Source organism: Pithys albifrons, unplaced genomic scaffold (genome assembly GCF_047495875.1).
Source record: "Pithys albifrons albifrons isolate INPA30051 unplaced genomic scaffold, PitAlb_v1 scaffold_42, whole genome shotgun sequence".
Lineage (NCBI taxonomy): Eukaryota > Metazoa > Chordata > Aves > Passeriformes > Thamnophilidae > Pithys > Pithys albifrons.
The window spans coordinates 251884-267347 of NW_027286057.1; the positions used below are offsets into that span (position 1 = coordinate 251884).

General features: G+C 60.7%; 1 protein-coding gene across 1 annotated transcript; it reads left to right on the forward strand.

The window, feature by feature from the left end:
- Positions 1-11505: 11505 nt before the first annotated feature.
- ATP5MC2 (ATP synthase membrane subunit c locus 2) lies at positions 11506-14729 on the forward strand. The gene is made up of 5 exons (XM_071581785.1): positions 11506-11602; positions 12945-13044; positions 14070-14147; positions 14303-14463; positions 14547-14729. Exons 2-5 carry the CDS (start codon positions 13006-13008, stop codon positions 14659-14661), a joined length of 393 nt encoding a protein of 130 aa, XP_071437886.1. The 5' UTR covers positions 11506-11602; positions 12945-13005; the 3' UTR covers positions 14662-14729.
- Positions 14730-15464: the final 735 nt, after the last annotated feature.

Consider the following 15464-nt stretch of genomic DNA (forward strand, 5'->3'; position numbering starts at 1 on the left):
AGCTCAGCTTTGCTTGAGTGGGTTGGATCTCCTGAGGTGCAAGAGCAAAGGCAGGGTGGGGATGCCCAGGGGTGTGAGGGCAAAAGCAAAGCAGAGATGCTGTCCTGGTGCAAGAGCAAAGCCAAGGTGGGGAGGATTCAGTGGCACAAGAGCAAAGCCAAGGCTGGGATGTTGCCCACCACAAAAATCAGGTTGAACTGGGGATGTTCCTGCAGTGCAAGAGCCAAACCAAGATGGGGAAGTTCCTGTGGTGCAACACCAAGAGGGATGTTCCCCCCATGCAAGAACAAAACTGCGACAGGGATGTTCCCCCAGACAAGGGCAAACCCAGAGAGGCCCCTCCCCAGCCCTGGGATGTCTCTGCCCCCCAAGCCCTGCACAAACCCAACCAGAACCCGCCAACTCCTGCCCAGCATTTCCACGCAGGGACTTTTCCCTGTGTGCCCTCGCGCCGTTCCCTCCTCCTGCGGCTCTGGAAGGTGCACAAAGGAGCCCAACCCACCGCAGAGCCCGGCGAGGCAACAAGCTGGGACTAGCAGAGCCCAGACGGGAGGCGGCTGCCCAGAAAATGCACCCTGGAGAGGTAAAAGCCTTGCGGGTTGTGCAAACCCTCCCCCGCCGCCAGTTCCACCGAGCGCCCTCCCAAACCCGCTCCCTCCTCGCCTGCAGCCGCTCGTTTTCCTTTGGATCAGCAAATAAAATATAATTAGTTGGATTTTTTTCCTCTCTCTTTCTTTTTTTTTTTCCACAGTCAGCACAGACACCGACAGAGCGATTTCAATCTTTTTAATTTTTATTTCCTCCCACCCCCTTTCTTGTCTTTTCTCCACCCAAAAGGGCAAGGTCCGGCAGCGCCTGGAAACAGGACTGGGCAGGATTTGGCTCTTTGCAAAGAGCCTGAGGCAGGATTTGGCCAGGCTGCAACATCCCATCCCCTGGGATTGCCTTGCTGGGGCTCGTTGCCTCCTGCTTGGCTTCTCTAGTGCCTAACACAGGGTTCTGCTCCTCCCTCTGCAGAGGACGTCGCTGCCGTGTCTGCTCTTTTCCCAGCTGCCTCATTCAGGATAATTTAGAGTTTTTCCTCCCGCTATTACCGTGGTTGAGAACTGGTCGAATTCCGTTGGATTTTGGCAAGAGATGAGCAAGAATCCTCGCGGAAAGTGTTAGGAAAGGCTCTGCAGCAGGAGGTGGGAGGGGGAGCGGGGGGACCGGGGGCACCCCAGGGACGCCACAACCCTGCTCTGGTCCAGACTGGCATCCCTCGGTGCCCCCGGGGCTGCGGGTGCGTGGCCACAACCCTGCCCTGGTCGGGACTGGCATCCCTCGGTGCCCCCGGGAGCGCCCGGGGCTGGGAAGGGGCTGAGCCCCTGAGCCGCATCGTCACCATCGCGGAGAGCTGGATTTGTGCCCCCAACACCCCCCTCTGCCCCAGCCCCAAACCTTGTGCAAAAAGCTGAGTTGCCAAAACGCTGCTGGAACTCTGGAGGCTCCTGCACAGCCTTTGACACCCCCAAATTTTCAGCGTTTTGGCTCTGACCCTTTTCATGGATATTTCCCCTCTCAAGAAACAAAGCTCTGGGGAGAGGCTTCGCCCAGGGAAGGGGCTTCTGACCTGGGAGGGGATGCCCGGCTGGAAAAGGGGCAATAATTCACTGACAGCCCCTCTGGGGTGCCTGGAGGGGGACTTGGGGCTGTTTCTCCTCCACTGTGAGGTCCCTGCGTCCATATCCACGTTGCTCCACACATTGCATTTCATTATTAATTGCTTTTTCCCCCCTCAATGCAACCATTTAATTGCTTTTTTGACCTAGACAGGCCACCCTGGAGCAGCCCTGGGGAAAAAAGGGACCTCCCTCTGCCGCTGCCACCACACGTGGCCACTGTCCCTTCCCTTCTCCATCGGCATCCCCAGTGGAACGATGACATTTCCCACCACATTATCCTAAACAAGACTCCTCTTTTCCTGGTGAATCTGTGTTTGCCACGATGCCGTTGTCCCACTGGAGAGGTGCATCTCGTTTCCTACTTGAATTTATTTATCTGCAGCTCCCTGGCCTGATGGAAGAGCCCTGGGCTAAGGGCCCCGTTCTCCCTGCACAGCTATTTATAGACAGGGATATTTATAAACAAGCCAGAAATGGATCGAATAACCCATAAAAATAAGGAGATTTGCAAGGTGGACTTGGCAAAAGGGAGGGGAAAAGCCCCCCAAGACCCACAGCAAAGTGGAGTGTCCCCCAGTCACGGGGCTTTGGGAAATGGGAATTGGCTCCTCAGGCTGGACAATGGTGGGTTTCCACCCAAAAACACTCCCAAGGATCCTGGTGGATCTTGGATATGGGAGTGTCTCCACAAGGCCACTGAAAGCAGAGCAGTGGCCACCAAAATGCCCCTTCTCGCCACCTCCCACCCCCAAAAGGGGGAAGTTTCCCCCCAAATGTCAGCCCAGCATGTGGAGACTGAGCCAAAGGTGGGAATCACCCCCCAAAAAGCCCAGAATGCAAAATGGGGAAATTCCCTGGAATTTTGGGGCCACTCGTGACCAGAGGGGTGGGAAAAGGATGGGCTGTCCATCTGTCCATGTGTCCGAGGTTGGCACTGGAGGGATGGGGATGGGTGAGGGCTTTGATTACTCCCCCAGCAATTAAATCAGGTGCATAAGACCCCAGGTGGTCTCATAAAATGGGGGAAAACACGGGGATATAGGGGAAAAAATATATGGAGCATTGCAGGGAGCCCAGAGCCAACCAGCCCTCGGCAGCAACGCACAGCCAGAGCCACGGGGGGATTTCAGCAGGAAAAAAAAAAAAGAACAGGAAAAAAAGAGATCTTTTCACTTCTTTTTAATTTTATTAACATGATTTTCCACAAAACAGCAGATTTCCAAGTGGACTGAGCCAACAGTGGTTCCTCCCGGGGCAAATAAATAAAGCAAAATGAAACCTGCGGGAAGAAGCGTCGCGTGACCTTTTCAAAGACAATTAAAACCCCGATGGAAACAGGGGGTTAAGGGGAATAATCCAAGCTTTACACGGAAAAAAAATAATAAAATCAATTTTTTTTCTGAAGGTTTTTTTTGTTTTACCTTTGCCAGCTGAGATGCTGCTGCAGTGAAGCCCCTTTGTGGGGAAATAAATGGGGGTTTGGGTGTGTTTGCACCTGACGGTAATTGGGCACAGAGAGGTGAGCAAAAAAATTTCCCCAACATTTTTGGAGGCACTAAAAGGTTTTGGAGAGGGGGGAGATTCTGCTTGGTGGTTTTTTATCCACCTCCTCGCCCATCCCTGCAGCCTTGCTGAGGTTTATGGAGCCTCTCTGCGGTGCTCGTTACCACCACGGCTCTGCTTTTGGACTAGTTTGACTTTTTTTTTTTATTTTATTTTATTATTTGATTTTACAACTCTTTTTTTTTTTCTAGGTAATACCAAAAAAAAAAAAAAAAAAGAAGAAGAAAGCACATCCTGCAGCCCCTTTGCCTGGAGGGATCCGATATAAAATACGGAAAAATTTGTCAGTTACAACAGGAAATAAAAATGATATATTAGAGGGACAGAGCCAACCTCCAACCGCTCCCACCGGCAAAGGCTGCACCTCCTCTCGCTGTGAGGAGCAGAAATACCAGTAAAATAGAAAAAGGCCCGAGAAAACACACTGTGGGGTGAATATTTGGGATTTTTGCTGATTTTTCCATGCTGGGGAAGGTAAAGCCAATTGCAAAGGGGATTGTTTAAGATGGATAGAAATGACAGAGGGAGGCAGGAAGGAAGGGAGGAAGGAAGGAAGGAAGGAAGGAAGGATGGATTTCTCTCTCCTCGGGTATCCTCTTCCTCCCTGGCCTTCCTCTTCTTCACCTTGGCCTCCACCAGCCTGGCCACAGTATCTCAAACCTGTCACACCTCTGCACTTTCTCCATCCTCATCCTGTTCCCATCCCCATTTTGTCCCTTTCTCTGTCCCCATCCCCATCCTGTCCACATCTGTGTCCCCACCCCATTCCCCATCCCAATCCTGCCCCCATCCTGTTACAATCCCATCCCCTTTCTCATCCTCATCTCTGTCCCCATCCCTTTCCCCATTCTGTCCCCATCTTGTCCCACCCTGTTCCAATCCCTTCCCATCCCCATCCTGTCCCCATCTCTGTCACATCTCTGTTCCCATCCCCATCCTGTCCCCATCCCCATTCCCATTCCCATTCCCATTCCCATTCCCATTCCCATTCCCATTCCCATTCCCATTCCCATTCCCATCCCACCTCCATCTCTGTTCCCAGTCTGTCTCCATTGCCATCCCCATCCCCATCCTGTTCCCATCTCTGTCACATCCCCATTTCCATCCCCATCCTGTCCCATCCCCATCCTGTCTCCATCTCTGTCCTCATTCTGTCTCGTTTGCCATTCCCATCCCCATTCCATCCCCATTCCCATTCCCATCACCATCCTGTTCCATCCCCATCCTGTCTCCATCTCTGTCCTCATTCTGTCTTGTTTGCCATTCCCATCCCCATTCCCATCCCCATCTCGTCCCCATCCCATCCCCATCCTATCCCATCCCATCCCCATCCCGTCCCCATCCCTGTCCTCTCCCCATCCCACCTCTGTCTCCATCCCTGGCCTGTCCCCATCCTTGTCCCCACCCTTGTCCCTGTCCTTGTCCCCACCCTTGTCCTCCCCGCGGGGATGGCTCGGAACAGCCGCAGCCACATTCCCACCTCCCGCATAATCCCGACGCTCCTTTGCCGTTTAGATTTTCTGCTCGACTCTCCGAGCTCCTGCTCCTGCATACAAATGGAGCCGTTACCCCAAATGGAGGAGCCGAGACGGGTTTTTTTTTGGCCGTTGCCATGGAAACCTTCCCTCGGCTGCTCTTCAACTTTCCGAGCATCCCTGGCCAAAGTGGCAGGGCCGTTCAGCTGGAAAGTGGTCCCCGTGGTCCCCACAGGGTGGGTGGATGGTGGGGACGGGCAGGACACCCCGGGGGGGACAAACAGGGACCCAAGGGCAGCTCCAAACACTCAGAGAGCACCAAGATAACCGTGACCTTGGGTGTCCCTCACCTCAGGGATCAGAAATGGGGGTTGGCAGCAAAGGGATTCCTGCAGCATCCCACGAGGATAAACCCCCCCAGGGGGCATTCCCGCCCAGAAGGGAGAGGCAGCAGCGTGGTCGTCCCTATTTTCAGCAGTTTTACCCAAAATGGGTTTCCCTGGCCATTTTGCAGCTTGGCTCCTTCATGACCTGAGTTACCCAAATCCTGCTGTGCAGCCCCACAAATCAGTGGCAGAGCTCGGGGAGCTCCAGTGGAATTGGGTTTGGGTTCGGGGGCACCTCGGGGAGCTCCAGTGGAATTGGGTTTGGGTTCGGGGGCACCTCGGGGAGCTCCAGTGGAATTGGGTTTGGGTTCGGGGGCACCTCGGGGAGCTCCAGTGGAATTGGGTTTGGGTTCAGGGGCACCTCGGGGAGCTCCAGTGGAATTGGGTTTGGGTTCGGGGGCACCTCGGGGATTTTGGAAGCCACTTCCAGCCCCACCCTGACCCTGAGGCAGCTTCACCTCCATTACCCTACACCTGATTTTCCTCTCGGGGTGGGAAAACAGGGAGAGATGGAGAAAGTTGGGCTTGCACATGGAGAAACTGAGGCTCGAGGGTGGCGGCGGTGCCACAGGTCCCCTCAGGGCAGAGCTGGGGGGGGAATCTGCCCCCTCCCAGTGCAGACCTGTCCCACTCCTCCCCTCCCACAGCCACTGCCTCTGCCTGCCCCGGCGTTGATTTAATGGGCTGTAATGGGAATAAAAATGAAGCCGGTTTAATGGGTTTCCTTCTCTTTTAAATATTCATTTTCCAGCGGCTTTGGCGGCTCTTTTTCGCTCCTTTTGTCGCCGAGGCTGGTGGAACGAATCCCATTTCCCAGCTCGCCCTGAGCACTGGCGGCTTTCAGAGGCAGTGCCGGGGTGGCCGTGGGACCCCAGGACTCGCTGCCCCCCCAAAATCCTGCCATGGGGGGGCAAAGCTCTGCCCCGGCTTTGGGGTACTCCAAGACGGACCTGGGGGTGACAGCAGCAGGGGGTCAGACCCACGCAGCCCCCGCACCCCCCGCCCCAAACTCGAGCTCTTTTCCCCCGTCCAGACCTTCTGCAGGGAGGGCTGAGCTGTGCCCGGGGGTCTCCGGGGTTTGGGGGGGCTGGTGGCATGTGGGGAGCCCCGCCGAGCTCTTGGGCCGCCCCGGGTGGGTGGCGGGTCCCGGGGGCAGTGGGAGGGGGTTGGTCCCAGGGTTCCTGCGCTCCTGGGCCAGCCCTGAGGGTGGAGCAATTGTCCCGAAAATGGGAATTGCTGGATCCGCCTCCCCCGGCCCCATCTCGGGAACTTACCCCCGCGCGGGCAGGGGACGGAACGTCGGTTCTGCCCCGCGCCGGGTCCGTGGGTGCCACCTGAGCCTCCCCCGGGTGCTCTGGGTCCCAAACTGTGTCGCTTCCCCAAAGGGCACCCACTGGTGTCCGTGCCCCTTCCCGTGCCCCATCAGCAGCCCATGGCCCCTGCACTGGCCTGTGGACCCCCTTCCCATCCTGGAGCGCTGCATCCCACCCCATCCTGCCCCGCTCCATCCCATCCCTGGTCTCCATTCATCCCATCCCTTCCCCCGCTCTCCCAGCCCGTGACCCACCACCCACCCCACTGCTCTCCGCAACACCAACCCTATGCCATGTCCCACCCTCCACCCCTGGATTCATCCACCCCATCTCCTCTCCTCTGCCGGCGATGGGGATGCAGAGGGTGGCAAAGGGGGCAAAACCTCCCCCGGGTTAGCTGGAAACCCTTCAGGAAAGGGGAACACTAAACCGATGGGAAGAGACAGAGCCTTGGCCGCGGGCGCTGCCGTCCCTGCGGCAGGAGAACAAAGGAACAGCGGAAAATATTGGGAGAAAAGAGGTCGGGGTTGTTCTCCCCCCTCCACGGGGTCTTTTGTTGCAGGTTCGTGGTTGGGGGGAGCGGGTTGTGCCCATAAATCACAGCTCTGTGATTGCGGTAATTGGGGGCCCTGGGGGGCACCCGCTGCCCCCCAACCCTGGGCTGGGCCCCGGAGGGGGATTGTGAAGGTGGGATTTGGGGGGAGGGGGGGCTGCAGGAGGAGGGAAGTGGGAAAAGGGGTGACAACGAGGACCCCATTTGTCCCCAAATGGCTTTGCTCGGAGCAGGTGACCTTTCCCGCTCTCCCTCTGCCTCGCTCTGAGCTTTAATTCCCTTTTTTTTATGTTTCCCTGCTCACCACTGCAGGGATTTGATTTTCTGTAGCATCGTGGTGCAGTGCAGGGGAGGGGAAGAGAGCTGAGCCCCCACTCCCCCGTGCCCCCTGTGCCCCCCGTGCCCCCCGTGCCCCCACTGCGAGGGCAGAACAGTCAGGAGATGCCCAGGTCTCTGCTCCCTCCCAAAAATAAGGGGCACAATCTGGGGGAAAAAATGCCAGGTCTTGGTTTGGAGCAGGAGAAAGGATTGTAAATGGCCAAGGGAGACGTGAGAGCAGCACCGTGTGTGTGCACAGCAGGTGTGAACACACGTGTAACCTGCTCCTCTCCACACATGCACACTCACCTGGGAGTGTGTGCACACACGTGTCAGCACATGCAAACGTGTCGGGAGATGCACGTGCACAGTCACGTGTTGGTACATGCACAGCCACAGGTTTGTACATGTACACACACACGTGTTGTATGTGCACACACGTGTTGTATGTACACACACGTATGTACACACATGTTGTATGTGCACACACGTATGTACACACATGTTGTATGTGCACACACATGTTGTATGTGCACACATGTTGTATGTACACACATGTGTTGTATGTATACACACGTGTTGTATGTGCACACACATGTTGTATGTGCACACACGTGTTGTATGTGCACACATGTTGTATGTGTACACACGTGTTGTATGTACACACATGTTGTATGTGCACACGTGTTGTATGTGCACACACGTGTTGTATGTGCACACACATGTTGTATGTGCACACACGTGTTGTATGTGCACACATGTTGTATGTACACACATGTGTTGTATGTATACACACGTGTTGTATGTACACACATGTGTTGTATGTACACACACGTGTTGTATGTGCACACACGTGTTGTACATTCACACACTTGCTGTGAGGTCTCATTCTCGTGTGTCCCCAAAGAGTCAGGGACACTTGGGCCGGGCCCGGTGTGTCCCCAGGGGTGGGACCTTGTCCCTGTTGTGAGGAATGTCCCTCCCCACTGTGTGTCCCAAGCCTGAGACACCGACCCAGGGCCGAGACTGTTCCGAGCCTGGGGCACCATCCCCACCCCAAGCCAAGCCAAGATCCCCATGTCCAAGTCACTGTCCCTTCACCCCAGATGTATCTCCAGCTCCAAGTCACCATCCCAAGACACCAATCCAGCCGGGACTTGGTCCCCAGCCTGAGAGACCACCCCAAAGTCCAAGACATGGTCCCCAAGTCGTGTCCCAGGTGCAGGAGACCATCCCCAACCCTGGATGTGTCCCCATGTCCCAGATTCTGTCCCCACACCAAGGCATGGCCCAGGCAGGAGAGTCAGGAGTTGGGCAGGAAGGCAGGAGAGCAGCCAGTGGGTGTGTGGGGGCTTCACAAAACCCCCAAACCTCTTGATCTCATCACCAAAACCCCCCGAGAGTGGCACAGGCAGTTCAGCCTCACTCCTGCTGCCAGAGAATCCCCATCAGCTCGGCCAGGCTGTCATTCCCTTCCTGCCAACCCTTCTCAGAGGGACTAAAACCAGCCCTGAGCCCCCCATAAATTGCTGTCCCCTGCCCATGGCACAGCCCAGCCCTGGCGTCCCGACCGGCCAGACGAGATCCATAATCCTGCCGCGCTGTGGGAGTAAATCTCCCAGCTCCTCCAGCATCGCCGAGACCCCAATAAATATCTCCATTTCCCCTGTCCTGGAGGGAAGATCTGATCAGCTTTTAAATGTCAAACGTAAAGTAAAGTTTGTCATAAAAGAGCGTGTTAAAAAAGAAAAAAATAGAGAAGAAAATCCCCCTCCAAGGCGGGCAGAGCTGAGCGTGGCCGTGGCCAGGGAAGCTGGGGGGGCTCAGCCACCCCCATTCCCAGTGCTGGGGGGGGTGTGGGCACCTCTCCCACCCTGAAAGGTCTCTGCAAAGCCCCATTCCCGGGATCAGAGGGCATGTTGGCAGTGGGGGGGGTGGTTAAAGGTGTTTTTGCAGCGTGATTTTGTTGACATCCCAAATCCCCACGGATAAATTTGGCGCATCCCGACCCTTCACTGGCATCACAAGGGCAAACTCCCCCTGAATTTTCCCCCAAAGGCAGGTTTTTCTCCCTGCCTGGCTCACCAGCCGCTGATTCCCTCCATTTTCCTGCCTCCCATGACGCCATCCCCTCGGCTGAATCATGTCGCTCCGTGTTCTAATTAAGCCGCGAGACACAACAGGGCAGCGATTTACGAGCTGTATTTCACGCGTGGGCGCGCGGTGGCACCGCGGCCGCGGGCACTGCCCCCTCCTCGGGGGTCCCGGCGGCCACCCCCGGGGTCTCTGCAGCCAACCCAGAGCTGGCAGTGCCCCGTGGTGCCAATGTGGGTGAGGGGAGCCCCCCGAGGGTGCAGGAGGTGGGAGCACCCGAGGGGTGGGAGTGCAGGCGCGGGGTGTGCTCTGCACCCACAGTGTCCCGCTGTCCGGGTGCCACCCTGGGGACACCGGCTGGTCCCCGTGTCGGGGTGTCACCCGCGCCGTGACCCCGGGGGACGCAGGGGGAGTGTGATTCTGTTTCCTTCCCCTGGTGCGGAGGAATCCCCCCGAGACCCCCGAAACACCCTCCGGGGGCCTCCGCCGGGGCGCGGGGGCGGCGGGAGGCACCTGGCGCTGTCCCCGTCCCGTCCCCGCGTCACCGCAGCCCCTCTCCGGGGTGTCCGCGGGGTCGCTGCCCTCCCGACGCCCCCTCATTGAGATGCAGCGCGGGCGGCGACTGCGCCAGATCCGGCACCGGGACTGGCACCGGGACCGGGACTGGCACCGGGATCGGCACCGGGGCGGGCAGGGAGCGCGAGTGGGGCCGGTGGGGCACCAGCAGACCCCACTCGGCGGTAACCCCCACCCCGGACACGCACCCGCGCTGGGTGTCACCGCCTTGAAGTCCCCAACACCCCCGGCACGGCCCCTGCCACCCCCGAACTGGCACCGCTCCCCACCGTTCGGTCCCCACTCGTGCCTCAGTTTCCCAAATCCCACCACGCTCCAACACCCCTGGAAAGCGAGACCCCCGCGCCTTCCCCGCTGCCTCCCCGCACCTTCCCCGCACCTTCCCCGCTCCCTCCCCGCTCTCTCCCCGCACCTTCCCCGCACCCTCCCCGCACTTTCCCCGCACCTTCCCCGCTCTCTCCCCGCACCTACCCCGCACCTTCCCCACTCTCTCCCCGCACTTTCCCCGCTCTCTCCCCGCACTTTCCTCCCTCTCTCCCGCACTTTTCCCCGCGCCCCCGTCACGCCGCGGCGGCCTCGCCGCTCCCTCCATCAATCCAAGGTCAAAGCCATTACGGGGACATTAAAGCCATCGGCGCCCGCGGGGGCTCCGGGGGGTTCGAGGGGGAGTCCGGGGGCTCCGGGAGGGTCGGGGGGTTCGGGGGCTCCGGGGGGTTCGAGGGGGAGTCCGGGGGCTCCGGGAGGGTCGGGGGGTTCGGGGGCTCCGGGGGGTTCGAGGGGGAGTCCGGGGGCTCCGGGGGGTTCGAGGGGGAGTCCGGGGGCTCCGGGAGGGTCGGGGGGTTCGGGGGCTCCGGGGGGGCCGCTCCGACCCGCAAAGCTGCGGTTTAATTCGAGTCACAAACGGAGCCGCGGCTGAAACCGGAATAAAACAATAAAATGGGAAAATGTGGGGGAAAAACCGGCAAATGGGGGGAAATGGGGAATTGAGGGAAAAATGGGGCAAAATGAGGTAAAAATTGGGGAAATTGGGAAAAAATGGGGTAAAGTTTGGGGAAATTGGGGAAAAATGGGGGGAAATGAGGTAAAAACTGGGGAAATTTGGGAAGAAATGGGGGAAATGGGGTAAAAATTTGGGAAATTGGGGAAAACATGGGGGGAAATGAACACACACTCACATGAGCACACACATGAGCACACATGAGCACACACATCAACACTCACACTCTCACACACACGAGCACACACACGAACACACACACGAAGACACATGAACACACACGCACACACGAACACACACATGAACACACATGTACACACATGAACACACACGCACACACATGAACACACATGTACACACATGAACACACATGAACACACGTGTACACACATGAACACACATGTACACACATGAACACACATGAACACACATGAACACACACTCACACACACTCACACACATGAGCACACACACTCACACTCACACGTGTCCCTCTCTCGCCGCCAGGGGGCGCTCGCGGCTCCGCCCCTGCCCCGCGCTGTGTCCTCCCGGCCAGCAGGGGGCGCTGCGGCGCGCCCGGTGGCGCTCTCGGCCGCGCTTCCGGCTGCGCTTCCGGCTGCGCCTGCGCACTCGGAACGGCCGCGACCTGCCCGGCGGAGCCTGGTGAGGGGAGAGAGCGGGGACAGAGCAATGAGGGGGGACAGAGCTGGGGGGGGGGACAGAGCAATGGGGGGGGACAGAGCAATGGGGGGGACAGAGCAATGGGGGGGGACAGAGCAATGGGGGGGACAGAGCGGGGGGGACAGAGCTGGGGGGGGACAGAGCTGGGGGGACAGAGCTGGGGGGGGACAGAGCTGGGGGGACAGAGCAATGGGGGGGACAGAGCTGGGGGGACAGAGCAATGAGGGGGGACAGAGCAATGGGGGGGGACAGAGCAATGGGGGGGACAGAACAATGGGGGGGGACAGAGCAATGGGGGGGGACAGAGCAATGAGGGGGGACAGAGCAATGGGGGGGGACAGAGCAATGAGGGGGGACAGAGCTGGGGGGGGACAGAGCAATGAGGGGGGACAGAGCAATGGGGGGGGACAGAGCAATGGGGGGGACAGAGCAATGGGGGGGGACAGAGCAATGGGGGGGGACAGAGCAATGAGGGGGACAGAGCAATGGGGGGGGACAGAGCAATGAGGGGGGACAGAGCTGGGGGGGGACAGGGCTGGGGGGACAGAGCAATGGGGGGGGACAGAGCAATGGGGGGGACAGAGCTGGGGGGGGACAGAGCAATGAGGGGGGACAGAGCAATGGGGGGGACAGAGCGGGGGGGACAGAGCAATGAGGGGGACAGAGCAATGAGGGGGACAGAGCAATGAGGGGGGACAGAGCGGGGGGGACAGAGCAATGAGGGGGACAGAGCAATGAGGGGGACAGAGCAATGAGGGGGGACAGAGAGCTCTGAGGGGGACAGGGTTTTTTGCGGGGAGAGCCCCGGGGGTGACAGTGTGGCTTGGAGGGGGACAGACCCATTGTGGGGGGGCTGCGAGGGGGTCGCTTTGGGGCGGGAGGCAAACAGAGCCCCCCTGCCCTGTGGGTGGGCACAGCACCAGCCCACGCCCTGCACGGACCCGGCTCGGGCAGCCCCTCACCCACTGAGAGTTGGGGTGCCCCCCTGTCTGGGGGGTGTTCCCTCCCCATGCCCCTGCCAGGGCTGGGGGTCCCCAGGCTGTGCCTCCCCAAGGCTCAGGGGGTGCCCAGTCTGTGACTGTGCCCAGGACCCGTCCTGGCTGGGGGGCACCAGGGGCTGCTCAGGAGCTCCTGTGCCCCCTCCCCAGGGAGTGGCACCTCCAGGGCTCCAAATCCCTGACCTCGAACAGCCGCGGTGGTGCCACTGCCAGGAGGTGCCACCTGGGTGACACTGACCATTCCACGTGCCTTGCGTGGCCCAAGGTCCCCCCAGGGCTGGCCCCCCAGTTCCTGTGCCCCTCCAGCCTCACTGTGCCCCTTCCAGCCGTGCCCCACGTGTGTCCACCCCTCTGGCCGTGCCCCACGTGTGCCCCTCCGTCCTCGCCATGTTCACCTGTGCAAAGTTCCTTTCTGCTCCTGTGCTCGTGAGTAGTGACAGCCCGACCCCCCTGCCCCTCCCTCTGGGCTCTGGGGGGTCCCCTGGCACAGAGACATGTCCTGGGTGGGCTTTGAGGGTTCCCCTGGCACAGGGACATGTCCTGGGTGGGCTTTGAGGGTTCCCCTGGCACAGGGACATGTCCTGGGTGGGCTTTGAGGGTTCCCCTGGCACAGGGACATGTCCTGGGTGGGCTTTGAGGGTTCCCCTGGCACAGGGACATGTCCTGGGTGGGCTCTGGGGGGTCCCCTGGCACAGGGACATGTCCTGGTTGGGCTTTGAGGGTTCCCCTGGCACAGGGACATGTCCTAGTTGGGCTCTGAGGGGTCCCCTGGCACAGGGACATGACCTGGTTGGGCTCTGGGGGGTCCCCTGGCACAGGGACATGACCTGGCTGGGCTCTGGGGGTCCCCTGGCACAGGAACATGTCCTGGGTGGGCTTTGAGGGTTCCCCTGGCACAGGGCATGACCTGGCTGGGCTCTGGGGGTCCCCTGGCACAGGGACATGTCCTGGTTGGGCTTTGAGGGTTCCCCTGGCACAGGGACATGTCCTGGTTGGGCTTTGAGGGTTCCCCTGGCACAGAGACATGTCCTGGTTGGGCTTTGAGGGTTCCCTTGGCACAGGGACATGTCCTGGGTGGGCTGTGGGGGGTCCCCTGGCACAGGGACATGTCCTGGCTGGGCTCTGGGGGGTCCCCTGGCACAGGGACATGTCCTGGTTGGGCTTTGAGGGTTCCCCTGGCACAGGGACATGTCCTGGTTGGGCTTTGAGGGTTCCCTTGGCACAGGGACATGTCCTGGGTGGTCTTTGGGGGTTCCCTGGCACAGGGACATGTCCTGGCTGGGCTCTGGGGGTTCCCCTGGCCCCCCATCTGGTCCTGTTGAGGGGCTGAGTGTGTTCAGGGGGTACCAAAGGTGGCAGTGGTGGCTTTGGGGACCCTGGGGCACTGTCAGTGCCCTGGGGGAGCGCAGGGTGGGCATCCCCCCAGCACTGAGGGGGTGTGTGCCCTGCAGGTGAGGAGGAGCTCGCGGGTGCTGTGCCAGCCCCTCCCGGCCGCGGTGCTGAGCAGCCCCGAGGCCCGGCCAGAGCAGGTAACACCCCTGGGCAGGGGGCACAGGTGGGCTCTGGGGGTGCCCTGGGAAGGGCACAGGGAGTGACTGTGCCCCCCCCTCGCTCTGGGGCTCCCCGGGGACAAACCCGGGCCGTGGGGGGGCTGCTGTGAGTTCAGCCCCCCCTGTGCCCCCAGGCGTGGGCAGGTGCCCCCCGGACCCTCCGGACGAGCTCTGCCCACCGGGACATCGACACGGCCGCCAAGTTCATCGGCGCCGGCGCTGCCACCGTGGGCGTGGCCGGGTCTGGCGCCGGCATCGGCACCGTGTTCGGGAGCCTCATCATCGGCTATGCCAGGTCAGGGGGCTCGGGGGGGCCGGGGGTGCCAAGGGCTGGGGGCAGCCGTGCCCCCTGACCCCCCACTGCTCCTGCCCCCGCAGGAACCCCTCGCTCAAACAGCAGCTCTTCTCCTACGCCATCCTGGGCTTCGCCCTCTCCGAGGCCATGGGGCTCTTCTGCCTCATGGTGGCCTTCCTCATCCTCTTCGCCATGTGACGGGCTGGGCTGGTGGCCCTGAGGGCGCCGTGACCTGGAGGGACAATAAAGACGGTTTGGTGACGGTCTCTCGGCTCTTTGTGTCTCCCTGGGGGCTTGGCAGGTGTCACTTGGTGCAGTTCGCACCGGGTGCTGCCCCGGGCTGGCTTTGTCCCCTGGGTCACCGTGGGGAGGGGACACTGGGTGCCACCCGGAGCCCTCAGCCGTGTCCCCAAGGGAACAGGGACATCCCTGCTGCCCTGGGCTGTCCCTCTGGCCCTCCCTGTCGGGACGGCACCCCTGGGGAGTCACCTCTACCGGGACTGGCTGACTGGCAGCCCGGGGCCAGGAGAAGAGTTTGGGGTGTCCCCGAGTGCCAGAGTCCCAGAACCGGCCGTGTCGGGGATTTGGGGACCCCGAGGGACCGGCAGCGACCGTGCCTGGGCTGTCCCCGTGTCCCGGGGGTCGCGGTGCCCGGAGCTCAGGGTGTCCGGGGGGGCCGGTACCGGCCGTGCCCGGGGCTCGGGGTGTCCAGGGGGGCCGGTACCGGCCGTGCCCGGAGCTCAGGGTGTCCGGGGGGGCCGGTACCGGCCGTGCCCGGGGCTGGGGTGTCCAGGGGGGCCGGTACCGGCCGTGCCCGGGGCTGGGGTGTCCAGGGGCTCCGGTACCGGCCGTGCCCGGGGCTCGGGGTGTCCAGGGGAGCCGGTACCGGCCGTGCCCGGGGCTCGGGGTGTCCAGGGGAGCCGGTACCGGCCGTGCCCGGGGCTCGGGGTGTCCGGGGAACTGGTACTCGCCGTGCCCGGGGCTCGGGTGTCCCGAGGGGC

Excerpts from the sequence above, each read along its gene's own strand:
- ATP5MC2 (XM_071581785.1), top strand. The coding sequence starts at position 13,006 with ATGTTCACCTGTGCAAAGTTCCTTTCTGCTCCTGTGCTC. Across the intron at positions 13,045-14,069 it reads TCCTTTCTGCTCCTGTGCTC|GTGAGGAGGAGCTCGCGGGT; the intron begins GTGAGTAGTGAC and ends TGTGCCCTGCAG. Across the intron at positions 14,464-14,546 it reads CTCATCATCGGCTATGCCAG|GAACCCCTCGCTCAAACAGC; the intron begins GTCAGGGGGCTC and ends CTGCCCCCGCAG.